General features: G+C 50.6%; 1 protein-coding gene across 6 annotated transcripts in view; it reads left to right on the top strand.

Annotated features, from left to right (window-relative positions):
• ANO2 (anoctamin 2) overlaps positions 1 to 27,073 on the top strand; it is a 344,114-nt gene that overhangs the window by 81,311 nt on the left and 235,730 nt on the right. For all 6 annotated transcript variants that reach the window (XM_084956923.1, XM_021092435.2, XM_084956919.1 and 3 more), the window contains 3 exons: positions 18,588 to 18,739; positions 22,177 to 22,231; positions 24,385 to 24,436. In XM_084956923.1, the coding sequence (XP_084813049.1) occupies positions 18,588 to 18,739; positions 22,177 to 22,231; positions 24,385 to 24,436 (259 nt within the window). The remainder of the gene's footprint in view (positions 1 to 18,587; positions 18,740 to 22,176; positions 22,232 to 24,384; positions 24,437 to 27,073) is intronic.

Raw genomic sequence — 27,073 nt, forward strand, 5'->3', positions numbered from 1 at the left:
TTCTAGGTGTACGGGGGGTGGGAGGGTCAAACCCAGTTCTGGGAATGGAGCATCAGCGTGAGGACCAGACAGGGCCATCTTCGAGGGAGGGCTAGCGCTGAGTCCAGTGGCATTTCCTCCTTTTTTTCTTTTCTTTTCTTTTTTTTTTTTTTTGTCTTTTTAGGCCACACCCGTGGCATATGAAAGTTCCCAGGCTAGGGGTCGAATGGGAGCTGCAGCTGCTGGCCTACACCACAGCCACAGCAACGCAGGATCTGAACCACATCTGCGACCTACACCGAAGTTCACGGCAATTCTGGATCCTGAACCCACTGAGCGAGGCCAGGGATCAAACCGGCATCCTCACGGATACTAGTTGGGTTCTTAGCCTGCTGAACCATGACAGAAGCTCCTCTCCTCCTTTTTTTTTTTTTTTTTTTTTTTTTTTTTAATGGGCTTGGGAAGGGACTACAGTGAGAATGAAGTACATTTGCAGCGAGCCTAGTCCCGGCTGCAGAAAGGAGCGTGGAGGAAGCCTGAGGCACGGGGTGGGATCACTTAGCCTCCTTCCGGCCGGTGGTGGTTTGGGTCATAACTCAGCCAGGTCCAGAGAGACTGGGAGGATGGAGGAAGAAATCACAACCCCGAGATCTCAAACCTGGACAAACCCATAGTATTGTGTCCAGGGACACACAGTCCTGAGCACAGACATTAACTGGGAGGGGGGTCTTGGAAGGAAGCACTTGTTTTCCAAAAACAACAACAGGAGAGCCAGTATTCTGTGAGGGACACTCCGCATCCAGGCACAGGAAGGGATGGGAATGCCTGGCCTTTGGCCCCAAGCAGCCTGGGAAGTTTTGAAATGGGTGCTTCGTCCCCTTCGCTCATTACCAAGGTGGCCCTTCTAGACTGTGGTCAGTATTCTGTGTTTATTCCTCACTCACTGTTTTGGGGGGGCAGGGGTGTGGCACTCAGAAATTCCTAGGCCAGGGATCAAACCCATGTCCCAGCAACAGCCCGAGCAGGTGCCATGACGAGGCCAAATCCTGAACCCGATGGGCCACCAGGGAACCCTCCCATTCACTTTTTTATGTATATGAACCAGCACCCTGCCATTGTCACCCCTGAGGTTCATGTATTTTTCAAGTGCAGCCTCCAGGAGAGAAAAGGTTGGGAATAGTCAAGGGCGAGGTCACGGGGTCCACTCTTGTCAATCTATTAATGGGAGAATGTGAATCCAGCCAGAGTCCACTAAAGGGACATGCCTGGGGTGGGTGAAGATGACTGTTGTCCAGTCTGTCGAAGCTGTTGTGGCTTTGCGGATAGAGTGGCTGACACTGCAGGGGTCACGTTTGCTGTTCCCAGGAGCCTGTAAGGACTTCCTGCGTCCTTTGCATGCACGTAGATGCTGTTCCCCTCCAGCCAGACATAATCTTTTCAGGAAAGCAGACCCAGAGCGCCCCTCATCTCCCAAACGGGGAGCAACGAGGGTTGTGGGGGCCAGCGTGAGGGGCAGGGACGGTGTGTTTATAGACGCCTCGCGCAGAGGCATAACCTGTATCGTTACCGGCATTGGTGTGGTCATTCAGATGTGGTGTGTGCAGGATGCACAGCTTCCAGCAGAGCCGGCCTGCTCCTTCCTGCCAGCTCCCTTCACAGCCAGCATCTGCAGGGTTGGGTCCAGTTCTTGAAATCTGCCAAGGCAGCCAGCAGCCCAGACGGGGCTTTGCCGGAGAGGCAGGAACAGATGGCCTCGGGACTGTGTGCTGGGGATTTCTCTCTCCTAGAGCTTGGGTCCTTGGGGCGTCCGTAAGCACAATGGCTGGATGTGCAGGGTCTGCGATGCCGTCACCGGGACAGCCAGCAGGAAGACCGCTCAGGCCCCACAGCACAGGAGGGAGGGCTCTGAGGCGCCCAGCTCGTGGTAGACAGCCGGGGGACGAGGGGAGACCTTGAGGTCTTCTCCTGGCTCAGCGTCCACGAATCTGGCTTATTTGACTCATATCTTAGCCCATTTCCCCCAAACAGGACTTGAGATAAATTACAACCAACCAAAAACTTAAATACAAACAGCTCATTTTAAGAGAGGACAAATAAAAAAAGAATCATGTCATTTGGGGACAAGTTGGGAAGTGTAGGGGAAATAATGATTGTAGAAATAAAAAATAAGGGTGGGAATTCCCATCATGGGGCAGGAACCATGACGTTGTGGGTTCGATCCCTGGCCTTGCTCAGTGGGTTAAGGATCCGGTGTTGCCGTGAGCTGTGGTGTGGGTCACAGACGCGGCTCAGATCCCACGTTGATGTGGCTGTGGTGTAGGCCGGTGGCTACAGCACCAATTAGACCCCTAGCCTGGGAACCTCCATATGCTGTAGGTGTGGCCCGAAAAAGACAAAAAAAAAAAAAAAAGTGATGGATGCAGATGAGACAAATTCATTTGGAGCTTCCTGGTAGGCAAGGCAGAAAGGACTACAGCTTCCATCATCTGCAGGAATAAGCATCTGGTCAGAGGAGGCAAACTTTCCTGCTGCTAGAGCGTACTTTTAGTATGAAATACATTCTGGATGAAAATTGAGGTTACGCTGAACTGTAGCTCAGGGAGGGTTGTACTACCAGGTAATCTAGGTAAATTTCTGATGAGCTAACCAGATTCCAAGATAAAAGCTTTGAGCAGAAATGCCATTCAAACTTTCATTCTCTCCATGGAATCCATGTTTTGAAAATTTTTAAAAATCTACTACACTGCATTTAATAAGGAATAATTCATCTTGTCATTTTCATTAAGTGAAAACATGTATAAGTGCTGTCAAGAATTTTCAGATGAGTGTGAGAAAATCAGTGGTACCATGTTGAACTCATATAATTCCAGTTAAAAAGCAAAGAAATATGGCATTTTCATCAGCCCGAGTGGCCCCTTAGGAGGAAAATGTTAATACCATTAAGTTTTTTGTGTGTGTTTTTGTTTTTTAGGGCTGCTTTTGCGGTATATGGAAGTTCCCAGGCTAGGGGTTGAATCAGAGCTACAGCTGCCGACCTACACCACAGCTCATGGCAACTCCAGATCCTTAACCCACTGAGCAAGGCCAGGGACCGAACCCGCATCTTCACAGATACTGGTCGGGTTCTGTTACCGCTATATCTCTTACTCCCTCTCTAGAGATGCTGGTCTGGTAACCGTGGCTTGTGCCTTCCTCCGGGCTCATGGTGCCCACCCAGCTTCAGGAGGTGGTCACCCAGACCGTGACCAGAGCCCCTCTTCCTTCTCAGTTACCCAGAGTTGAAGCTTGGATTTGTAAGGATTCTCTAGAGGAACAGAACTAACAGAACATGCGTGTGTACATATATTTTATTCATGTATTTATTGTGAGGAACTGGTCCAGGAGAGTGTACAGACTGGGAAGTCCCAAGGTGAGCAGTTGGCAGGCTGGACCCCCAGGACAGGTGACAGCAGAAGTTTAGTCCAAATGCTGGCAGGCTCGAGGCCCACAAAGAGCCTGTGTTTCAGAAGTTTCTTTTTTTTTTTTTTTTTTTTTTTTTTTTTGGTCTTTTTAGGACCACACCCGTGGCACATGGAGGCTCCCAGGCTAGGGGTGGAATTGGAGCTGTAGCCACCACCCTATGCCACAGTCATAGCAGTGCCAGATCTGAGCCCCGTCTACAACCTACACCACAGCTCATGGCAACACTGGATCCTTAACCCACTGAGCGAGGCCAGGGATCGAACCTGCATCCTCATGGTTACTAGTCAGATTCACTTCCGCTGAGCCATGATGGAAACTCCAAAGAGCCCATGTTTCATTTTGAACCTGAAGGCAGGAGAAGGTTATGTCCCAGGTCAGCAGGCAGGCAGGAGTCCCCTCCTACTTGCAAGAGGGTCAGGCTTTTTGTTCCATTCCTTCAACTGATCAGAGGATGCCCACCCACACTACATGCAGTCTACCCATTCAGATGTTACTGTCAGCAGAAAATACCTTAACAGACAGGTCCGGAATGAAGTTTGACCAAATATCTAGGCATCCTCATGGCCCTGCCAAGTTGACATGTGAAATTAACCATCACAAGGCTTGAACTATTTTTTTTTTTTCTTTTTGTGGATGCACCCACAGCATATGGAAGTTCCCAGGCCAGGGAGTGAATCTGAGCCACAGCTATGGCAACACTGGATCTTTTTTTTTTTTTTCCCTTTGTCTTTTGTCTTTTTTATGGCCGCACTCGTGGCATATGGAGGTTCCCAGGCTAGGGATCGAATTGGAGCTACAGCTGCCGGCCAGAGCCACAGCAATGCCAGATCCAATCCATGTCTGCAGTCTGCATGACAGCTCATGCCAACGCCGGATCCTTAACCCAGTGAGCGAGGCCAGGGATCGAACAGCAACCTCATGGTTCCTAGTTGGATTCGTTTCCTCTGTACCATGACAGGAACTCCATAACACTGGATCTTTTAACCCACTGCACAGGGTTGGGGATTGAACCTGTGCCTCTGCAAAAACCCGAGCTGCTGCAGTTGGATTCTTAACCCACTGAGCCACAGTGGGAACTCCACAAGGCTCGTACTTTTAAGGTCTCTAGTCCTCTTTGTAGTGCGTTGGATAGCATTGTGCAAAAAAAGATATTTCTAAGTCCTAACCCTGGAATTTGCATATTTGATCTTATCTGGAAAAGGGTCTTTGCAGATGTAATTAGTTAAGGGTCTCAGGGAGAGATCACCCTGGACTTAGGGCAAGCTCAAGTCCAGTGACAGCTGTTGTTATAAGAAGAAGAGATGTGAGGTTCACAGACACGGGGTTGGGGAGCCAGGCCACGTGAAGACAGATACTGAACTGATGTGGCCCCAAGCTGAGGAATGCCTGGGGCCATCAAAGGCTGGAAGAGGCAAGAAGGCATTTGCCCTTAGAGCCTTTGGAGGGCGCATAGCCCTGCTGACATCTTGCTTTCAGATTGTGGCTTTCACACCTGTGCGAGGGTCTCTAGTCACCCAGTTTGTCACACAGCTTCAGGAAACCACTCGCTCTTCCTGAGGCAGGACTGATAAGCAGACAGTTCTGGACCTGCTTCTCTGGGAGGCTTGCTGGCTTACTCTATATTCCAAGAATCCAGTTTGCATCTTCTCAGATTGCTTGAAATAGTCTTGCTCACTTCTTGATGCTGGGTTTGGGGCTTGTCTGGAGGCGTCTTTGTATAAGCATCCTCCCTCATCTCCTTCGATGGCTCCATCTGCCTCACATTCCATCCTGCTTTGGTGAGACTGGAGAGTCTAGGGGAGGCTCGCTTAGCACGGATGGTGGGAGGACACTCACTGTGGCTAAAAAGAGCTGCCTATTCCATTTGACAATTGTTTTTCCATTTATAGCTCTGTTTCCAAGAATAATTGTTGATTTCAGTGAAAGCATCTGCCTTGGTAGGGGGTATCTATAAATAAAGATGTTAGCATGTTTTAAAGATTGACCACATTTTGTAATTCTCACATTTGACTTGGAGGAGAAGGGTTCATAAAAACCATTCTCAATGATGTCAATCAAAACAAAATGTCTTAGAGTTCCTGTCATGGCTCAGCGGTAATGAACCTGACTGGTATCCATGAGAGATGTGGGTTCGATCTCTGGCCTTACCCAGTGGAAAGGATCTGGTGTTGCCGTGAGCTGTGGTGTAAGTCACAGGTGTGGCTTGGGTCCCACGTTGCTGTGGCTGTGGTATAGGCTGGGAGTTGCAGCTTCAATTCGACCAATTAGCTCCAATTAGTCTAGGAACTTCCATATGCCACACATGCAGCCCTAAAAAGATAAAAAAAAAAATCTTAAAAAAAACCCAACTTATAACTGTAGATACAAGTTGATAAATATATAATTAAATTAATTGAGTCTTAAATTAGCTAATGCATCCTATGTTCTGTGTGCTGTGGTAAGGACCTTTTTTTATTTGTTTTTTTCCTCACAACAAAAATATGAAGTACTTACTAGCTTTAGCTTCATTTTATAGATGAGGAAACTGAGGCTCAGAGAGGTTGACAAACTTACCGAAGGTCACACAGCTTGAAGGAGGTACCGCCAGGACTCAAAACTCATTTCTTCTGACTCCAGAGCCATGCTTCTATCTTTCACTTGACTGAAGAATCCGTAACTGGGCTGGAAGTGGCATGCTCTAGAACAACATTTCTCCAAGTGTAGACTGAAGAGTGATAGACTTTTGTTTTTAAAAATGCTGTGGTGTAACAAACTCTAGAAAACACTGAACATTAAAATTGATCTAGCCCATTGAAAGTTCTGAAGAACCCTGCAGTAAGGGAAACAGTTCAGTTTTGTTCAATCCCTTCCCTGCTGAATGCCTATGAATATCTTGAGGAACCAGTGGTCTGCAGAATGTGCTCTGGAAACTTCCATCCTAGATTAAATAATCCCAGACTGGGAGAGGCAACACATGAAAATGTTTATTTGTCATTGCCACAGACGAGAGCACGTCCAAGAGTATAGCTTTCTCATCTGTAAAGGAAGGCATTTGGACCCTGTGTTCTCTGTCGTGGCTCTAAAATGCTGTGGCCCACATGCAAGGCAAATGACAGCTTGTGAATCTGTTAACTCTGTCCCCCTCTTATTGCTTATTGGAGTCATTCACAGTCTGATTGTGTCCAAATATCTCAGAGTAAAAAATGTCCTGCACCTGCTGCCTCTCCAAGCTGTGTTTTCAGTGAGGTAGTACACTTAGCCTGTGGGTGCCTTGTCTTCGTCTGGGTTGCCCTTTGTCCCTGAACCTGGTAACATTGCTGGCTTTTCTCTGAGTTCTGCACATGCTGGGCTACTTTCCTCCAAACCATGCCTCTCTGTGGAGTCTGCCCTGAGCTCCCTGATTTTAGAGTCTTGTCCAGAGGAGAGTCCTTTACCCTTCTTCCAGGGCTTGTGCTTTTTCAGATGCTTTAAGTATTTGCCTCTGGTCCTAGAATGATCTTCCCATCCTGACCCTCCTTTATTCCTTCAGCTAAACTCATATCACCCTTTCTGGACTCTTGGTCAACCCATAGTCAGTATTTTTCTTACCAGTTCGTTTTTCTTTAATTGCTTTGGGTGCCTTACTCCTCCGAGCAGGAGCTAGAGGCTGTCTCCTATGTAGTCCCTGCACGCTCTAGCACTGTCTTACATTAATGATAGATCCTCAGTAAATACGAGTTGATGCCAGACAATTCTTGCTCCTCCAGCCCTACAATTTGGGGGCCGTGGTCCACAGGACAAGAGCAGGGGGTTTCAGCTCACAGCTGTAATACGGTCTGTGCAAAATTCAGGAACAGGCACGCCTTTTCCCTCTTCACCTTGACTGTCTCCTTCCTTCATCAGGTGGTGATTTAATTCCTCTTTGAGGCTGTTTTGATCGTTTCACGGCTCCTCCCTGGTGGCCAGACAAGTAAAAAGCAGGAGAAACTCCATGAGCATTGTTCGGGGTGGAGATCTTATAGATCCTTGGTTATAGGAGAAGGGTCACTATCGAGTCAACCTTCAGTATGCCTTTCAGGTCAGATTCTTTTGATTATTATCATTGGTGACTTCTTTTTTTCTTCTTAGGGCAGCCCCTGCAGCATTTGGAGGTTCCCAGGCTAGGGGCTGAATCAGAGCTGCGGCTGCCAGCCTACACCACAGCCACAGCAACGTAGGGTCCAAGCTGCATCTGTGACCTACACCACAGCTTGGGGCAATGCCCGATCCTCAACCCACTGAGCAAGGCCTGGGATCAAACCCACATCCTCATGGATACTAGTCGGGTTCTTAACCTGCTGAGCCACAATGGCAACACTTTCCTTGGTGATTTTTGAGGGAACCAGAGCTGTAGCTGTTCACACGTGTCGGCTATGGGTGGGGCCTCCTCTTGTCACTGCCTGTTCCCAAGCATTTGTTTTTAATAGCGGCACAGCCGAGAGGGTCGGGTTTGTGTTTGATATCTTTACGGTTTTTTGGGTACGTGCTCTTTGATTGTGATTTGAATGGGATGGAAAGAGTGCAGACTGCTTTGACCTATTCTTTTTTTGTTTTCTGTAATGCATCTCATCTTCAAAAAATCAAAACAAAATGACTGGTGCCACCTCCATGCCATGGTCTCAATGCAGAACCTGAGCTGGCTCGTGGCCACCCTGTGGGCGTGCACACAGGCCTGGGAAGACCGCAGGCCTGGCAGACCCAGCGCAGGCTGTGAGCAGACAGGCCTGACTCCAGGCTCAGAAGTAGGGAAGCCAAAAATATGAACATGTAATGGGAAGTGAATTTGAATTTTTTTCAAGTTAAGTTGATTTTAGACTCATGGTTGAAAAAAATTGAAAGCGAAGTGGTGGTTTTCTTTTTAAAAGCCTCAAGTCATGTCCAATGGAACGGGGGCAGCACGCGCCAGACAGGCTGGCTGGGACCCGGACTCTGAACCCCGTGCTGGCGGGGCTGAGAGCAGAGGGCAGGGGATGGAATTTAGCATCCAATGTGGAGCTTTTCCGAGAGTGGAAGAGCTACTGGTAATTATGCCTGGACAACAGTACTAAACCATGGATGTTCTGAATAACTGGGATATGTGGTCAGTTTCCCAGTAGGAGACGTGGGAGCAGGGGTCCAGCTTGGCCACGGCTGCCCCTGTGCGTGGATGGGAGGGGCCCGTGGGAGGAGAGAGGCAGAGGAGGAGGATGGGGGGGGCAGCTTCTGGCCTCTGGGGTGCCTGGGCAGGGCTCTTCTTACCCAGTAAGAACTGGGGCCAGAGTTCCCATCGTGGCGCAGCAGAAACAAATCTGACTAGGAACCATGAGGTTGCAGGTTCAATCCCTGCAACCTCATGCTCAGTGGGTTAAGGATCCGGCATTGCCATGACCTGTGGTGCAGGTCGAAGATGTGGCTTGGATCCTGCGTTGCTATGGCTCTGTGGTAGGCCAGCAGCTGTATGTCCTATTAGACCCCTAGTCTGGGAACCTCCATATGCCCTGAGTGTGGTCCTAAAAAGCAAAAAAAAAAAAAAAAAAGAAGAACTGGGGCCATAGTTACCCCATGGGAATCAGTGAAGGTGCAGATCAGCCATCCGACCCCGCATGCCCAGGTGGTTGGGACGCCTTTACCAGCACGCCATGGATGAGGGTCCTGGGATGGGGACGGGGTGCCACAGTCCCAAGTGCCACCGTGGGTGAGAGCCATCCTGCGGGGGACTCCCTGGAACCCGAAGGTGTCGTGTGGTTCCTGCCATGGACACAAAAGAAGTGTTGGTCAGAGAAGGGGGCAGGAGTGACAGTATCTATGCAAGGCCTCAAAGTGGACGCCATCTCTCTCATCTCAAAGAGAGAAATTAACCTTCCGCCGCTCCCTGCTGGCTCACTTCGCCCCAGCCACGTGGGTCCTCCAAAATGCCAAGCCCGTTTCCCTCTCGGGGCCTTTTGCTTGCCCTTCCCTCTGCCTGGAGACCCCCAGGTCCCCGCAGGACTCACTGCCCCACTTCACTGGGGTCTCTGCCCAGGTGGCTCCTCCTCAGACAGCCATTCCAGACCCCCCTGTGTGCGGTGGGGTCCTTTCTCTCTCCAGCCCTTTCCCTTGTTTTTTCCTAACACTCAGCACTACTTGGTACTGAGTAGTGTGTTTGTATCTTTGTTTTATCGCCTGTTTCCTCACTGTCTGTACTGGGAGCTCCCTGAGGTGGGAATTTTGTTTTATCCTGTCTGTAGCACCCAGGATAGGGCCTGGTATACAGCAGGCACGAAGTCAGTATCTGTTAATGAGTGAGAATATGGGTCACATGTACCAGACCTGATCCATGGGAGGCTTGCTGGAGAGAGATGCTGAGATGCTTTCTGAGGCCCCACCCAGGCACATCGGGAAGGAGTGCTGTGGTCCCTCAGGGCTGTCTGCAAGGGTACGGGAGGCAGCACAGTGGTACCTGTACCATAGAAGCCATCCCAGATCTGGGTCCTTAATAATCCCTTCAGTTACCAAAAACATTTAGGAAGAGTCTAATTGTACCTGACATGAGGCCGGGCTGTGTGTAAGGGTTGTGGTCCTTTGAAAGATCACATTTTCCATCCATCCATCCCTCCCTCCCTCGCTCTCTCCTTCCCTCTCTCCCTCTCTCCATCCATCCATCCATCCATCCATCTATCCATCCACCATCCATCCATCCACCCACCCACCCCAGTGACTAGTTATTGAGAATCACTATATATGAGATGCTCTGCTGATGGCTGGTGATTCATTGGTGACCACAGCTGGTCCTGGCCCCCTGTGGCTTCGGTGAGGGGAGGATTAAATAGCTGGTGAATGAGCTGGGAGGCACCAACAGAAGGGAAAGAGCAGAGTGGACAGCGAGTTGGTCAGAGGAAACTGACTTCGATGGGGAGGGAGGCAGAGTGAAGGAAAAGGCCATTTGAGCTGAGACCCAAGGACTGGGTAGGAGTTTGCCAGGCAGAGAGGGCAGGTGGGAACCTTCCAGAAGAGGGAAGGACCTGCCTGCCAGCCCCAAGGTAAGAAAACCTGAGCCCGTGTGGGGCACTGGGGGAAGATCAGGGGGCGCACAGTAGGGAGCCTGGGGGCAGTGGGAGGGGGGAGGCATGGCTCAGGAAGGCCTTGTCAACCAGCTCAATAGCTTGGATTTTCTCCCACATTTTGCAAGTCAACAAACAGTCATTCATGGGTAGAGGACATCCTGAAACAGAACTAAAAACTGTAAGTGGATCCAGAGTTAGACCTCAGAGAACATGTATTTTGTAAACATCTCACTGACTGCATTGGGCAAGGCTGCAGGCAGGCACTGACCTCTAGGCATGAGGAGGGTGGGTGGCGGGGGGATGGGGGGAGAGGCCCATGAGCTCCTGCTCTGGGTGAGTTCAGAGCTTGCCTTTGGGCTCTAGGACGCAGCTGGTCTTGGTAGCTCCTGGTGCCGTTTGCAGTGGGATCGGTGGGTAGTGTAACACTTGCTCCTGGGTAACTGATCCAGGTTCAGTGGGAGCGTGTCTGCGTGTGTCTCCCTCTGGTCCCTCTTAGCGGAACTTGAGAACAGTGGACACTATCTGCTACATTTGTTAGCTTCTCTTGCTCATAACTTCTTTTTTAAAACTTGTGTTATTTTATTTTACTTGATTTTTTTTTGCCACACCCACAGCATGTGAAAGTTCCTGGGCTGGGGGGCAAACCCTTGCCACAGCAGTGACAACATCAAACCCTTAACCCACTAGGCTGCCAGGGAACTCCTAACTTCTTTTAGTCCAGAGGCGTCCATTCTGGTCCAGCTTGCAGTGCCGCCTTCCACCCCATTTGGCTTCCCTGTGTGTCCAAGCCGTTTGGGATGAAAGGTGAGTGGTAGGTGTGGTGATACTTTTCAGCCCAGTTGATCCTTGGTTTGCCAGTGACCAGAGCAGAGAAAAGCACAGGGACGCTGAAAGAGGCAGACAAGCTGGATTAGTGTCCGTTCACCGTGGGGTGGAAGCTGATGCACCTGCTTACAACTGGGCTCTCTTTCTTTTTTTCCTGCACCCATGGCATATGGAGTTCCCCCGTCAGGGATCAGATCCAAGCTGCAGCTGCAACCTATGCCACAGCTGTGGCAATGCCGATCCTTAATCCACTGTGCAGGGTTGGGATCGAACCTGCGCCTCAGCAGTGACCTGAGCTGTTGCAGAGACATCGCCGGATCCCTCACCCACTGCCTCACACTGGGAACTCCCAGACTCCCTACGCTTGGTTGGGGCTCTTCCACTGACCTTTCCTGCCAGTTGCAGAAAGAGGTCCTCTTAGATCACTGAAGATAAGGGCTCATGGAGAATCAAGATGAGGAGTTCCCATCGTGGCGCAGTGGAAACGAATCCAACTAGGAATCATGAGGTTGTGGATTCGATCTCTGGCCTTGCTCAGTGGGTTGAGGATCTGGCATTGCCGTGAGCTGTGGTATAGGTCACAGATGCGGCCCGGATCTGCCATGGCTGTGGTGTAGGCCAATGGCTACAGCTCCAATTCAACCCCTTGTCATGGGTGCAGCCCTGAAAGACAAAAAAAAAAAAAGGATATTGTTTCTGTCTCATATTGTTATACTCGTCCTTCGACTTTGGAGTCATTGCATCGCCTAATGTTTGTGTGACATTGGGTATGTGAGTAAAACTTGCTGTGCCTCCGTGTCTTGACCTGCAGAATGGGAAGAGCAACCTGAATCTGTCCACGATAGACAGTCATGATAGCTTTGGGTCCTTGCATCCTGCGACAAAACCTGATTCCACTGCAGGAAGGAAATCAATTAGCCCTCAGATCGCTGGGCTGTGCCCCTCTGGTGGTGGGGGGCAGGAGGGGGGGAGAGGCGGAGGGAGACGGTGGGGGACGGGGTGGGTGGGGAAGAAGTAAGAAGAGAAGGAATCTCAGTAAACCTCTTAGCCTGTGACAATGAGGCCAAAGCGGGCTTTTATGAGAACCACATTTGAGCCCTGGAATAAAAAATAAGAGCAACATACTTTAAAAATTATTTATGATTTTAAGCACATGAAAGGCGTATCATGTACGCAGGGAGGGCGTAATGGGGAACAGCTGGTGAACATGTGTCCTGTCATTTCGGGGGCTGTTCCTAATTCTGCGATGTCCAAGAATAACAGTAATAACGACACGGCTGCCGATTGTATTAATAATAATAAAGAGGGTTGGGGTGCCTCCCCCGAACCCAAAAGAACATAGGAGAGGAGCCCAGGTGGCTGGGCATGGTGGGGCTGGAGAGGAAACTCCAGCCCGCTTCCTTCTTGGGGACCACGGGGACCGTCCAAGGATCAAAGGTTTGAGCCTGCGTTGCAGGTCTTGGGAAACCTGGGTCCCAGGGCCGGGTTTCACCACTGGCACTGGCATTTCCCTGCCGCTCTGAGTCTCAGTTCCCATCTGCTGGGCAGGCCCAGCGTGCAGAGTCTTCATGGACCCTGATGACATGGGGCCTGCGGGATCTGAGGGCTGGGCACGCTGCCGAGTGTCCCGTGTGTGGAGAGCTCGTCCTCATGGCACTGTTTCTGCGGTGCGTGGCACACTCACCCCGAGCTCAGCGCCTGGCCCTGGGGAGATGCCCGGCCATGCTTGTGGTGTGAATTTTTCATTAAATGTGTAAAGCCATGGACAGTCCTTGAAAAGCCATTTAGGCAGGTTCTGTCTTTCATGGTTGGGTCCGTGGGTCTGGAGCAGCTCAGCCTCGGGCTGATTATCCCTGCAGCCGAGTGGCCCCGAGGACTCCACCCACCGCCCCGCGCCTGGTGCTCTTCTGTGCTGGCTGCTGGGGATATGGGCTGTTGTCCCCCTTGTAGATGGCTCTTCGCCAGTGCCACCTTCCTCAGGGCCATGCTGCCAGGTGCTTAAGGGGACCTGCTGAGGATTCTTGGTGATACTGTCTCCCCCAGGTACACTGTCCCAGGAGCTTGAGTGGCCTCAGTCTTCTCAGTGCAGGGGGCGTGCTGGGCTCCACCTGGTCCCCCTTCCTGCCTTACGGCCTGGAGCCTCTCTCAGGGCTGGGAGCTGCGGAGAGCCCAGGACTCACCTTGCTTGTTTCCTGTCACCCAGGAACTTGTCGCTGCCCGACGTCCAGCATCTTGAAAACGGCCTTCTTTGTCTGGGCAGCTGTGACGACATACCACAGACTGGGGGATTGTGAACAACAGTGCTTCACTTCTCACCGTTCTGGAGGCTGGATGTCTGAGACCAGGGTACCAGCCTGGTTGGGGGAGAGCCCCTTTCCTGGCTTGCAGCTGACACTTTCTTGCTGTGTCCTTACACATGGAAGGGGAGAGGGAACTTGGCAGGGCCTCTTTTATAAGGGCACCAATCCCGGAGTTCCCGTCGTGACTCAGTGGTTAACGAATCTGACTAGTAGCTATGAGGACGACGGTTCGATCCTGGCCTTGCTCAGTGGGTTAAGGATCAGGCGTTGCCGTGAGCTGTGGTGTGGGTCACAGACGTGGCTCAGATCCCACGTTGCTGTGGCTGTGGTGTAGGCCGGCAGCTATAGCTCCGATTAGACCCCTAGCCTGGGAACCTCCATATGCCTCAGGTGCGGCCCTAAAAAAAAGACAAAGAAAAAACCAAAAACCCAAACATAAGGGCACCAATTCCAGTCATGAGGGCACCACTCTTATGACCTAGTCAGCTCCCAAAGATCCCACCTTCCAGTAATCATCACACTGGGCATTAGGATTTGGGGATGTGAATTTTGTGCAGACACAGACGTCAGACCACAGCCACCGAGATGTCATGGTTTTGGTCTGGGTGTTTTGCTTGGCTCACGTGAGGAAATCTGGTCCCTGTTACTCCATCACAGTGGGAAGTGGAAGCGCCTCAGTTCTCTCTTTAGCGATGAAGAACCTGAGAGGGAGAGTGGCCTGCCCGATGTCACACAGCTCTTCAGCATCAGCAAGGACGAGGGAGGATGCAGGTCATTCACTCAGTAGACATTGTTGTGCTCCTGTTGTGTGCCAGGCATGCAGGACGTGCTCCCTGCCCTTCAGATGCCCACTGTCTGCTGGGGAGACAGACGTGGACCAGAATTAGAGAAAAGCACGGCAAACTTAATGACACAGGTGTTATTTCATAGGATGCTAAGGAAGCATAAGAGGAGGTGAGCGGCTAAAGGTGGTTTCCTGGAAAGGCGGGTACTTGAGTCTGGTGGAGAAGTGATTCAGTGTGTGGGGGGGGTGAAGTTCTAGGAACAGGTACAACACGTGCAAAGGCATAGAGGCAGGAGGCAGGTCCTTCGCCCTCCAAACTTAGTGTCCTTGGTATGTGCCATGGGGCTGCCCGCTGTGTTTTATTGTGGGTGTGTGCCAGGCTGCGTCTGCCAAAGCCCCTGCAGTCTGGGGAGTGCGCCATGGTGTCAGCCTGGGCACATGTGCGGGGTCTCTGTCAGGTGGAGGTGGCCGTGAGAATTCTGGTGGGATTCTGGCCTTCTGCATCATCGACATTTTTTCCTGGCAGTAGATGATGATATTCTATTATTTTCAGAGGCTTGGAGCACCCCTGTCCCATCAGGGAACAGTCAGCATGTCTCCTGGCCCTTCCAAAGACATGCCACAGACCGCAGTCCCTTTAGCCCGATTCTCTAGTGGGCTCTGCCCTTTGCACTGCCCAGAGGAGGGGCAAGAACAGCGTGGTGGTTCTCAGCTCACCTCCTGCCAGGACAAGGCCCTGAGGCCACTACTGGGTTATGAATCCCCACCAACTGAATACAGGCTCTCCGGGCCTTGGGGGTTGGCGTGGGGGCCCTGGCACCTGTATAGCTGGTGGGGACAGGTTGGGAACCTTTCAGCTGGCCAGTGGCTTTGGGGCTTGGCTTTATTCTCTGGGCTGGTTTCTTTCTAGCAAGGACTGTTAGCTTGTGGCTGCGCTGTCCCCAGCCTGGGGCTGCCATCATCCATATGGCTTCCCCAGAGACTGATCATCCAGTCATGCAAAGATTGGGGATCATTTAGACAGTAGCCTGTGGAGACTATGATGGCGAGGCGGCTGGACATGAATCAAATAATCACTCGAATAAATGTAAAGATCACAGCTGTGATAAATGCTGTGAAAGAGAGGAATTTGGGCCCTCGAGATGCCATGAAGCTGGGGCTTGATCTTGTCTGAAAGCCAGGAAAGACTCCCCCTAGGAAGTGACCACTGAGTGAGACCTTAGGTGTGAACAGAAGCTGGAGAACAGGGAGGGACGAGACTAGGGTGCAGAAGGCTGAAAAAAACCGAAAGGGGGAAGTTGCTTTCGTGGCTCAGCAGTAAGGAACCAGCTACTATCCATGAAGATGTGGGGTTGATCCCTGGCCTCGCTCAGTGGGTTAAGGATCCAGCATTGCTGGGAGCTGTGATGTAGGTCGCAGATTCGGCTCGGATCTGGTGTCGCTGTGGCTGTGACATAGGCTGGCGGCTGCAGCTCCATTTCGACCCCTAGCCTGGGAACTTCCATGTGCTGCAGATGCTGCCCTAAAAACAAACAAACAAACAAAAAAAACAAACAAATTAAAAAAAAAAGAAGAAGAAAGAAAGAAAAGAAAAAAAAAAAAAACATCAGGGGGCCAGTGCTTGGGTGCAGTGAGCAGGGGACTGTGGGGCAAGGAAAATGCAGAGATGTTTACACGACCCCACCGGCTGTGTTGAGAATTTCAGTGTTTATCGTAAGAGCAGTGGGTAACAGTTGAAGACTTTTTTTCAGGGAAGGGGCATGAATAGACTTTTGCTTCAGAAACATCATTCTGGCTGCAACTGGAAACTGAATTAGCAGTGGACAAGAGTAGGCTTGCCAGATAAAATCCAGGATGCCTAGTTACATTCAAATTTCACATAAACAGTGAATTCCTTTTTTAAAAAGTATATCCTAAATATTGCCCAGGGCAATTTAGTGTTCTCGTATAAGTAGATTTATAGTGTATGTATGCCCCAAATGTTGCATGGTTTATGCTTACATTAAAAACATTGTTGTGTTAAAAATTGTTTCAGGAGTTCCTGTCATGGCTCAGTGGTTAACGAACCCGACTAGGAACCATGAGGTTGTGGGTTCGATCCTGGCCTCACTCAGGGGGTTAAGGCTTCCATTGCCATAGGCTGTGGTGTAGATCACCCATGCAACTCAGATCCCACGATGCTGTGGCTCTGGTGTAGGCAGGCAGGTACAGTTCCAATTAGATCCCTAGCCTGGGAACCTCCATGTACCTCGGGTGTGGCCCTAGAAAAGACAAAAAAAAAAATTGTTTCATTCAAAATTAAAATTCGTTTTTTACCTGAAATTCCATTTAACCAGACATCTTCCATGCTTGTTTGTTAATTCTGGCCCTTAGGCCAGAGGTGTGGGAGGCCAGTTATTGCTGTGGTTGAAGGCTCCTTAGACTAGGAAACCAGAGGTGGACGTGGAGAAAAGTGGACAAAGAAGAAATACCCTTGGTCAGTCCAAGTGGATTGTTCTAAGGCATCTGGAACATATATCAGCTTCTGTCCTGCCCTGAAACTTGAATTGCCACGTGTGTGCCATTTAAAGATGCACATTTACGGGTATGCTGAGTACACTGCAGTCTCAGGGCAGGACACTCGCCCATTCAGAACCTGCCCTAGATGACCTCTGTGACGTGTTGGGACAGGGTGAGGGGGGTCATCTTCCTGCCCTGGAGGTGAGCTTTCTGCATCACGGTGACCAATGTGTGTGGAGGAGGGACTTGGCAGGAGTGTCAAGAGCTTCATGATGGTAGAGGCAGTTGTGCAGGTTGCGCACGGCTTTTCCCCAACCATCCGCTTGTTTCAACAAAGGAAGGGGTGGAGTACAGCAGTCAAGGTCCCAGGCCCTGCCCAAGGGGTCAGATGCTCCAGCATTTATGATCTGGTGGACACGCTTGTGCTCTTGACTGAGATTCTTAACCCCTCCTGGTTTTGCAGCACATTTTTACGATTAGGACTGAGGTTCATCGAGAGCCAGGCGCATAGGAGATGCTTACGGGATGGTCTATGTTCCTAGAGCTTAACGATCCCCTCGTTTCAGAAGGCTGGCTCCTTCTTCTTCCTGCACAGCTCCATGGGATTTGTTTCTTGATTCACAGCTCGGATGTTGTCCCCGTTCATACCGTTTGCAGATTAGGTGCCTTGCTCAGCCGGCTCTCCGTGCGCTGATCTCCTTGCACCTTTCTGCCTCCATCAGCACTATCCCCCCATCAGAACCCTGAACGCCAAAGAAACCAGGCCATTCAAACCCATCTTACATCCAGCTTGAGCTTTTCTAGTTTTGTGTTTGCTTGGAAGGTCTTTGCCCGTATCTGTTCAAGCCTTATTCATGAAAAGTATTTATAAGGTAATTTTTTTTTTTGGTCTTCTTGCCTTTTCTAGGGCTGCTCCTGTGGCACATGGAGATTCCCAGGCTAGGGGTCTAATCGGAGCTGTAGTTGCCTGCCTATACCAGAGCCACAGCAACACAGGATCCGAGCTGCGTCTGCAACCTACACCACAGCTCACGGCAACACCGGATCCTTAACCCACTGAGCGAGGCCAGGGATCGAACCTACAACCTCATGGTTCCTAGTCGGATTTGTTTCTGCTGTGCCACAATGGGAACTCCTGTGGATACTTTAAATACCAGTGATTATCTTGGTACCAGCTCTGCTTTACTCAAGGCAGGTGCTCAGTAGGTGTTGAATACTTGGAAGGCAGACTCATTTATTAGATATTTCCTAAGAGGGACACAAGAGAGGTGATGCTGGATGATCACTTCGGGGTGTGGGTGACACGAGTTAAATCCAAACAGTCACCCAGTAGCATCCTCTGTGACCTTTGTCTACTTCTCCCCTTTCTGAGCCTTAATTTCCTCAGTGTAATAGGAGAATAATTACCTGCCTGGCTGGGTTGTGGGGTCCCTTGGAGCTCATTTGTGTAACACACGTGATATGATGACTGTTACACAGTTGGTCTTCTGTGATGTTATACCAAAGCCATAAGGACGTTTGGGCTCCTCACTGGTTTCTCTACACAGGTCACCCCCATTCGCACAAATAATTGGAGGGGTGCACAACCTTGAGAAAGCAACGGAGGAAGAGAAGGACCGCTGCTGGATCTGAGCCCCCGGCCACTCTGGCTGCGAGTCCTTCTCCTCTGAGTGTTGGGCGTGGCCTCCTTTTCACACTGGTGGCTTTGCCTTTTCGTAGATGTATGAGATCAAGTCAGAAGGCAGCATCGCCAAGACGTTCAACAAGATTTTGCAGAAGCTGAGCTCACCCCTGAAGCCCCGGGTCCCGGAGCACAGTAACAGCAGGATGAAAAACCTCTCCTACCCGTTCTCCAGGGAGAAAATGTACCTGTGAGTATTGGCGCTGTGGGGGGCGGCTGTGAGAGAGGATGGGAAGGGCCATTCAGTACCATGGGTGTCTTGGTTCACCCTGAGGGCTGGGAGACCGGAGGGGAAGCACGCCCTCAAGGTGGAATGGTCTCTACAACCTGCCTCTGAATGCCCTTCCCTGAGCGAGATGAGCTCAAAAATAGCTCCTACATATTCACCCAGCAGCTTCTGGGGAAACCTGCCATTGTAGTCATTTCTGTGAAGGATGGAGAACCAGGGAGCAGACAGCCAGGAACCCTTGGGTCAGATACTTGCTGACCTTCTGAGGGGGCACCCCTCTGCCCGGTTCCCAGTCTAAGAGGGTTTCAACCTGTTATGATGAACCAGAGAGACGGTGGACAAAGCTGGATTCCTGTCCCCTCAGCTGCCTGCTTGTGCCCTTGCTGATTCTGAGACCCCCCTCCCTGCACAACGCCCCCCCCCCGCCACGAGAGGGATAAGGTCTTGTCTGGGGATGGCCCTTTGGGAAGCCTTTGGAAGGGGCCGTCATGGGCGGGAAGTGGGTGGTGAAGCAGCCAAGCACTCATTCTGTTTTAGGAGCCAATGAGAAGATCAGACTATCAGGAGTGATGAGAGGGAGAGAAAAGGGCTTAGGAAGGCAGAGAAGCTATAGGATCTGTCCCTTTGGAGGAGGTGTGGCATCAAGGGGCTGCATTTTTTTTTATTCACTGGGTACCATCTCCTACTGGGTACCATCTCCTGCCCGTCTTTGTCATGTTAGATAACAATTCTGTACACGTGTGTATGCTCCCTCATTGAACTTTCACCCCCGAACGATTCTCGTACCCATTCTGGTCACCTGTTCTAATGCGTGTGTGTAGGGGGGGTTTCCTGCACCACCAAAACAGTCTCCGATACCAGCTGGATGGCCTACAATTCAATTTACTTCTGACACTATTTACCTGGAAATAGCATCGGGTTTCCCAGCTGGGGGCTCAGTGTCACAAGGCTGCCCTCTGCCTCAGATGCCTAAGCAAGGCCAGGTTGTCCCCTGTGCTTCTGACCAACTCATTACAAATCAGAGATTCCCACGCCCCCCCCCACCTTGGGTTGGATTAATTTGCTAGAGTGGCTCACAGAACTCAGGAAACCAATGTATACTCGCTCGGTTACCTGTTTGTTGTACAGGGTGTTTAAGGGTGTGAATCCACAGCCACATGCAGGGACACACAGAGCAAGGTCCCAACAAAGGAGCTTCTTCTGTCCTTGAGGAGTTTTGGGCTCACCATGAAAGCCTTCTGACTCACCGGCTGAGAAGTTCTTCAAACCCCATCCTTCTGGGTTTTTATGGAGGTTTCATTCCATCGCCATGGGGATCAAATCCTTGGCCATTGGGGATGGATTCAACCTCCACTCCCCGCTCTGCTCCCAGGAAATCAGGGGATGAGTCTGAAACTACCTTCAATCCCCAGTGGTTTCCCTGGCGACCAGCCTCATCTCTAGGGGATTTCCAGCATCAGTCACCTCAATATCATAAACTTGGTGGAAAAAAAAAAAAAAACTTGGTAGTTGAAAGGGGCTTGTTATGAGTAATAAGACACGTGTTTCGCCTTGATGGCTCTTGGTGACCAGAGTGGGTATGAGAATCGTGAGGGGGTGAGAATTCAATGAGGGAGCATGTGCACGTGTACAGAATTATTATCTAACATGGATTTCAGGAACAGAGGACAGGAGACCAAATACCATAACAAAAGATGCTCCAATTGCTCTTATCACTCAGAAAATTCCCAGGGCTTGGGGAGCTGTGAGCCAGGAACCGTGGATGGAGACCAATATATATAATTATATATATAATTATATATTTATATATGATATATAAACTATATCATAAATCACAGTATCACACCCTTCTTGTGAAGTGGCTGTCCGGATGGAACTGTCCCTCCACTGTAGAGAGGAACCCAAGGTCCAGGGTCTGTCCCAGGTCATGCAGAAGTAAGTGGCATGTTGACTTCCTGGCCAGCTCTACTTTTGGTATCCAGTACGTCCTCCACGTCTCCCCTTCCCTGGGGCCCTTCCTCCCCAGTGTGGAATCTGAACTGTCACCTCTCACACTCTTCCATCCACTCAGCTTCTGTGAATCAGTTCTTGGAGTTCCGTTGTGGCTCAGCAGGTTAAGAACCCGACTAGTATCCATGAGGATGTGGGTTCAATCTCTGGCCTTGCTCAGCGGGTTAAGGATCCAGCATTGCCTCAAGCTACAGTGTAGGTTGCAGGCTGTGGCATAGGACTGCAGCTCCAATTTGACCCCTAGCCTGGGAGCTTCCATATTCTGCAGGTGTGGCCCTAAAAAGCAAAAAAAAACAAAACAAAAAACAAAAACCAAAAAACAAAAAACACCCAGTTCTTAACACCCAGCCACCCTCTCCATCCTCTGAGTTTCCTTAGCAATGGTCTCAATATGGTCACATCCTGCTGTGCATCAATTATTTAGAAACCCCTCCCCTCCAGTGGGTGGGCTCCAGGGGGGCCAGGGACATGGTTCAGGCATTTGTGTGCCCTGAAAACAGTTGTACAGGTGTTTTTTTGAGTGAAGGGTCAACACTTGAAGTTTAGAACAGATACAGGTCTTTCATGATTAGGAGTTTGGTGTCTAATTAATGTAACAACAGCGACAACATGAAATGAAAACTTGAAAAGCAATTATACACCAGCATCTTAAAACTATACTTTTTTGTTGTTGTTGTTGTATTTTACTGTCTTTGTTCATGCACAGGACTCCTCTTTACATACTTTATTTTTTTGTCTTTTTATGGCTGCACCCGCGACATATGGAGGTTCCCAGGCTAGGGGTCGAATCAGAGCTGTAGCTCCTGGCCTATATCATAGCCATGGGGAATGAGGGATCCGAGCCGAGTCTACAACCTACACCACAGCTCACGGCAACACTGGATCCTTAACCCAATGAGCAAGGCCAGGGATCGAATCTGCGTCCTCATGGATGCTAGTCAGATTCATTTCCGAGGAGCCACGACGGGAACTCCCCTATATATTTTAATTTTTACACCTTGGTAAAATAATTTTCTGTTGTTAAGGTTTCATGACTATAATTTCCAGCAGCTGCATGAGAATCTGTCCGTCAGGTTTTGGAATTGCTCTTGGCTCCATAATCTTTATTATAAGTAACTTTGTAATGGACATTTTTATTCATGGAACTTTTTTCTGCTGTGGAATTTATTTTCCCGATGCTACAGTTCTATGACAAGTTTTCAGAGTTACTGGGTTCAAAAGAGCATAAACATTGTGAGTATGTGTGTGCCTGTGTGTGTGTGTGTGTGTGTGTGTGAGACACCCTTTGCTGTGCTGCTTTCAGAGGTTTCCTCCAGGTCTGGGGTGACAGTGGTTCCAGGACAAGGGTCGTGGAATGAGCTGACCTTCTGCTTTCTCCTTGTCTCCAGGTACAACATTCAGGACAAGGACACCTTCTTTGATAACGCCACCCGTAGCCGCATCGTAAGTAGACAGGGTGGTGGGCTGGGGAGGGACTGGGGGGGGGGTCCCATCACCCTTTGCTTGGAGTTGCCTAGCAGCTGGGAGGGGTATCCAGAAGCTTTCCATCCCACGAGCCGACAACTCTCTCCACTCTCGTTTGGAGAGGGGTGTCTCCACCCAGGCCCTTCTCGGAATCACAAAGTCAGGGAATGTGGACGCTGGTGGGGGCTTTTGGCTCATCCGGTGACTCCTTTGCTTGAGAGTTGAGGACACAGAGGTTCTGAGATGCAATGCATTGAAAAAATTCAGGCAGATCTTTTGTGTCCAAATGAGGGCTCATTCATTGCCAGACGGCTGTGTTCCCTCCTGTCATTTTCCAAAGGAGGCCTGGGCATTTATGCTGCAGGGAAGGCAGGAGCGGGCCACTTGGTCCAAGAACACGGTTCCCAGCCTGGGCAGTAGGAAGTCGCCGTTCTTCTCCTGTCCTTTTGCCTTTTGACCTCAAGGTTTTGAATGTTGCGGGCTGGTTGAGTCGCATGTAATCTGCGTTTGGCTTGTGCCCTGCGGGCCCCAGTCTGAGTTGGAGGGCGGCTCTGTTCACTGCTCTCTTTATCCCCGCCCGCTCACCCGGAGAGCGTCCAGCCCGTGGACGGAGTGAGAAAGAGGGGTCCAAGGAATGCAGACCACAGTGGAAACAGGGCAGCGTGTTTCCATGGATCCCTAGGAAAGAAGTCAGCAGGAGGAAGAAGAAGGGTTAGGTGCCTTTAGGGACTTGCAAGTAAGTCAGCAGGGTGACGAGACGGGCAGGAGGGAACAGGTGATGGGGGGAAGCTGCAGAGCCTTTCCAGGTCATGCTGAAAACACGGCCTTGATGCTGCTTGCAGGACAGGCAAGAAGACACCTCAGGTCCCCTGGCCTAGGGCTCTAGGAAGATTTAACATGGGCATGTGATTTCTTTTATCTTCTTACGGGAAAAACAGCATCAACCTCTCATTGTTTCAGCTGATGCTGTTACAAGCTATTTATTTGTCCCCTGGGCTTGGGTCCCATGCCTGCGGGGGCATTACGGGGTGTTGCAGAAATTACCCAATAATTGCAAAGTGCTTGTACAATAATAGATGGCCACATAAATACTGTTTTTAATTATTATGGCTGTTGATTACTGCACTGCATCGTAAGTGAGTTCAGCGTTCTTGGGCCCCATTCTGCTGGCAGTTATTTATTTACCACCTCTTCTAGGTCTGTGGCTGGAACGTGGGGGTGTGAAGGACGATGGAGTTACACATCTTTTCTCGTTCTGGAAGCTTCTTCCTTTCCCTCCTGCCCTTTCCCCAGTTCATCCCACACTGTGACTGGGAGAAAAGAGCCTTGAGTTTTGTCTCAGACTTTAGTCCGAGGACTTTGGTCCGGGCCCCTTACCCGCATCTGTAAACATCTCCCCGTATCCCCTTCTCTGAGAGTGTCTGGGCAGCCCAGCTGTGAGCTCCCATGCGGACTTCCTCACTGGGCGACCCCTTAGAGCTGGGCGCGGTCTTGGGACCCCTTGGAGGGCACCAGGCGGCCAGCAGGTTTACGCACTGCCCCCCACCCCCTGCCCCCGAGTCCTGCTTCTTTGGCTGAGATCCCCTCAGCACCCACCGTCAGAGGCTTGTGGGCCCATTAACATGCAGTGGTCATCGGGCAGCAGCCTGGGATGCGGAGTCCTTGGGACCCACCCCGACTTGTGGGGGGGCAAGATGGGGACTTAGGGGAGAAAACAGAGAAGTGATAGCACCAAGGACCAAGATGCAAGGGTCCTTTTCCAGGTGATAGAGAGCTTTCATGTTTCCCTAAGGGGCTGGTTGCGGGCAAGGGTGCCCCCACTCCTTGTCACCTTCCTTCTCCTCTTCCTTTTGGCCCTCTAGAGGCCTGTGGGCCTAGGCTCCCCTTTCTTCCTGTAACCGCAATCAATTTATAGGCTTTTCTTTATGTTGCAGGGTGGGGCGCAGCGGGGCGCGAGTGAGGGGTTGGATGCTTTGCTTCCTCAAAGCTCTCCCCTGTGAGTGGGTTTGACTCATAGTCCCTGAGCTCCACGCCGCCTGCTCCCCCCCTTCCCTCCCCTTGGTCCCCCGAGGCTGGGGACGCCCCATGGCCCAGGCACTCATGGCCCTGCTCTTGTCCTGTCCTTCTTTTAGGTGCATGAGATCCTGAAGCGCACGACCTGCTCTCGAGCCAACAATTCGATGGGTAAGGACCCTCCCACCGCGGACGGTGCTGATGGGGAGTCAGGAGCTAGAGCTGTCCTTTCAACAGAGAGCAGACATCTGCGGAGGCAGAAGCAATACCCTGCCTTCCGGGGAGCAGAGGGAGCCCGCTTTCTCATGGGGTTGCGCTGCTCCCTGACCTTCACTCCTGCTCTCTTTGTCTTTTTGTCTCCTTTCCCTGAACCAGCGCCGACACCTGGCCCTTGATCCCGATCCTTCAGCTCCTCTCTGTTCACAGTCTCCAAAAGAGTTTAACAACCGCCCAGATCACTGCAGGTTTTTACTTGTTTGTTTTTTAAGAAGAAAGGTGTCTTAGGGCGTTTTAGCCCAAGGCCCTCACTTGATGTGTAAAGAAACAGACCCCCAGATAGGGCGAGTTAGTCTGAAAGTGCCTCTTCTGAGTCCCGAGTCCTTGTCACCATACCTGGCTGAACCTGTTTGCCTTGTGGTTCCTTTTTTGAATCTGGGGGCGTTTGTCTTGGAAGCAGGACCCTCAGCATGTGGGCACTTGCGGTATAAGGCAAGCAGCCCGGTGCTGATGGACTGTGGAGAAGCCACAGGTGACGGCTGGGGTCAGCCGTGAGCTCAGGTGTGCACGCGGCATCCTGCCCGCACCATCGCTCTCTTTCTGAAGGGGCTGCCGTCACTCGTCACTCAGAACAGCTTTGGAAAGTGCTTCCTGGAACCAGACCACGCTCTGAGGTGGCACCCCTTTGGCTTTTGAGGCAGCTTTGAGTTGACAAGAGTCATTTAGGGGCAAGTCTGGGGAATAAAGCAGGCAGTCAAGCTGAGGAACTGTAACCACGATGGCAGAGCGTTTCTGTGGGGCCCAGGGAAGGGTACAGAAGCAATCAGTGTATAGTGACAGCATTTTTAGAGCTGAGCAGAACCTCTCAAGGGGGTGATTATATATAACCCTGCTTTGATGTCATCATATTACAAAGTTTCATTTTTTTATTTAAAATTTTTAAAGTATAGTTGATTATAATGTACCCATTTCTGCCATACGGCAAAGTGACCTAATCATACATAGATATCCATCTTTTCTAAAAAATATTATCTTCCATCATGTTCTATCCCAGGAGACTGGATATAGTTCCCTCTGCTGTGTAGGACCTCATTGCTTATCCATTCTATTTAAACAAAAATTTTTTAATTTGCTTTTTAGGGCTGCAGCCGTGGCATATGGAAGTTCCCAGGCTAGAGGCCCAATCAGAGCTGTAGCTGCCGGCCTACGCCAGAGCCTCAGCAACGTGGGATCCAAGCCGTGTCAGCGACCTACACCACAGCTCACGGCAGCTCAGGATCCTTAACCCACTGAGCGAGGCCAAGGATGGAACCCTCATCCTCATGGATGCTAGTTGGGTTTACTAACCACTGTGCCACAACAGGAACTCCCTGCTTATCCATTCTAAATGTAATAGTTTGCATCTGCTAACCCCAAACTACCAGTCCGTCCCACTCCTTCCCCCTCTCCCTTGACTTGACAACCGCGCATCTGTCCTCTGTGTCTGTGGGTCCGTTTCTGTCCTGTAGATAAGGTCCTTTGTGCCATGTTTTAGATTCCACATGTAAGTGATATCATGTGGTATTTGTCTTTCTCTTTCTGACTTATATCCCTTGGTATGGTAATTTCTAGGTCCATCCATGTTACTGCAAATGGCATTATTTCATGCTTTTTTATGGCTGAATAATATCCGTTGTATACACATACCGCATCTTAATCTTGCTGATGGAGTTCGGCTGTTTCCCTGTCTTGGCTACGGTGAATAGTGCTGCCAAAGTTTTAAGTACGACTGGAATTTTAAAAAAATAAAATCTTTTATGTGATGTTTGTCTAGAGCGCAGGGCTGACGAGCGAGTGATGGGGATGCCTCAGCCCCTGAATATATGGGATCGACCGAAGGCCCCCCTTTGAGCGCTTGTAACTGGGGACCACCAGAGGAGTCAAGGGGTCTTAGGATGGATTTGTATTTTCTCGTGGCCTCTGTCAAAGTTCTGGCATTTGTCATCACTTCTAGCCCAGCTCGCTCCTCAGTTCCATCCACCTGCCTTTTATCTTCTCACACGCCCCTTGGTGGGACCAGAACCATCCCTCAGGTGTCACAGGCGACTTAGTACTGGCGACATTTGGTGGCCTTTTCTCCCATCCTCATGCTTCTGCATCCTCCCAAACCTTCCCACTGAGCCTTCATCCTCTGGCATCCAGGGAGGTGGTGCTGACCTCCCAGTCGGCTGTCCCGTTTCCCCCTCAGGGACCACACTCTCTTGGCATCCTCTTCCTTCTCCCCCATTTTGGATGTTGTCTTCTCCCCGTTTCCTTGGCCTCCTCCCTCTCGCCCTGTGCGGAAAGCTTGCAACTGCAAACCTCTATTCCTGCTTCTCTCACCTGTTTCGGAACAGCCTTTCCAACAGTTGGCTGGATACCGCTGTTGAAATGTCCCCTGAACCTGAAAATCAACGTCTCAATGCCATCCACGGCCACCTCGTTCCTCTCTTTCCTGCTTCTCTCCCTGTTCACGTGGTTACTGCCCTCTGGCTTTTCGTTCTGGCTGTTCCCTCTGCCTGGATGGCCTTTCCCACGTCTCACCCAGGCCCATCCCCAGACCAAACGTCTCTG

The sequence above is a fragment of the Sus scrofa genome, chromosome 5, assembly GCF_054392235.1.
Source record: "Sus scrofa isolate SSC_HxYL_T2T_F1_AM1 chromosome 5, Sscrofa_HxYL_maternal_Yorkshire_Landrace_v2.0, whole genome shotgun sequence".
Lineage (NCBI taxonomy): Eukaryota > Metazoa > Chordata > Mammalia > Artiodactyla > Suidae > Sus > Sus scrofa.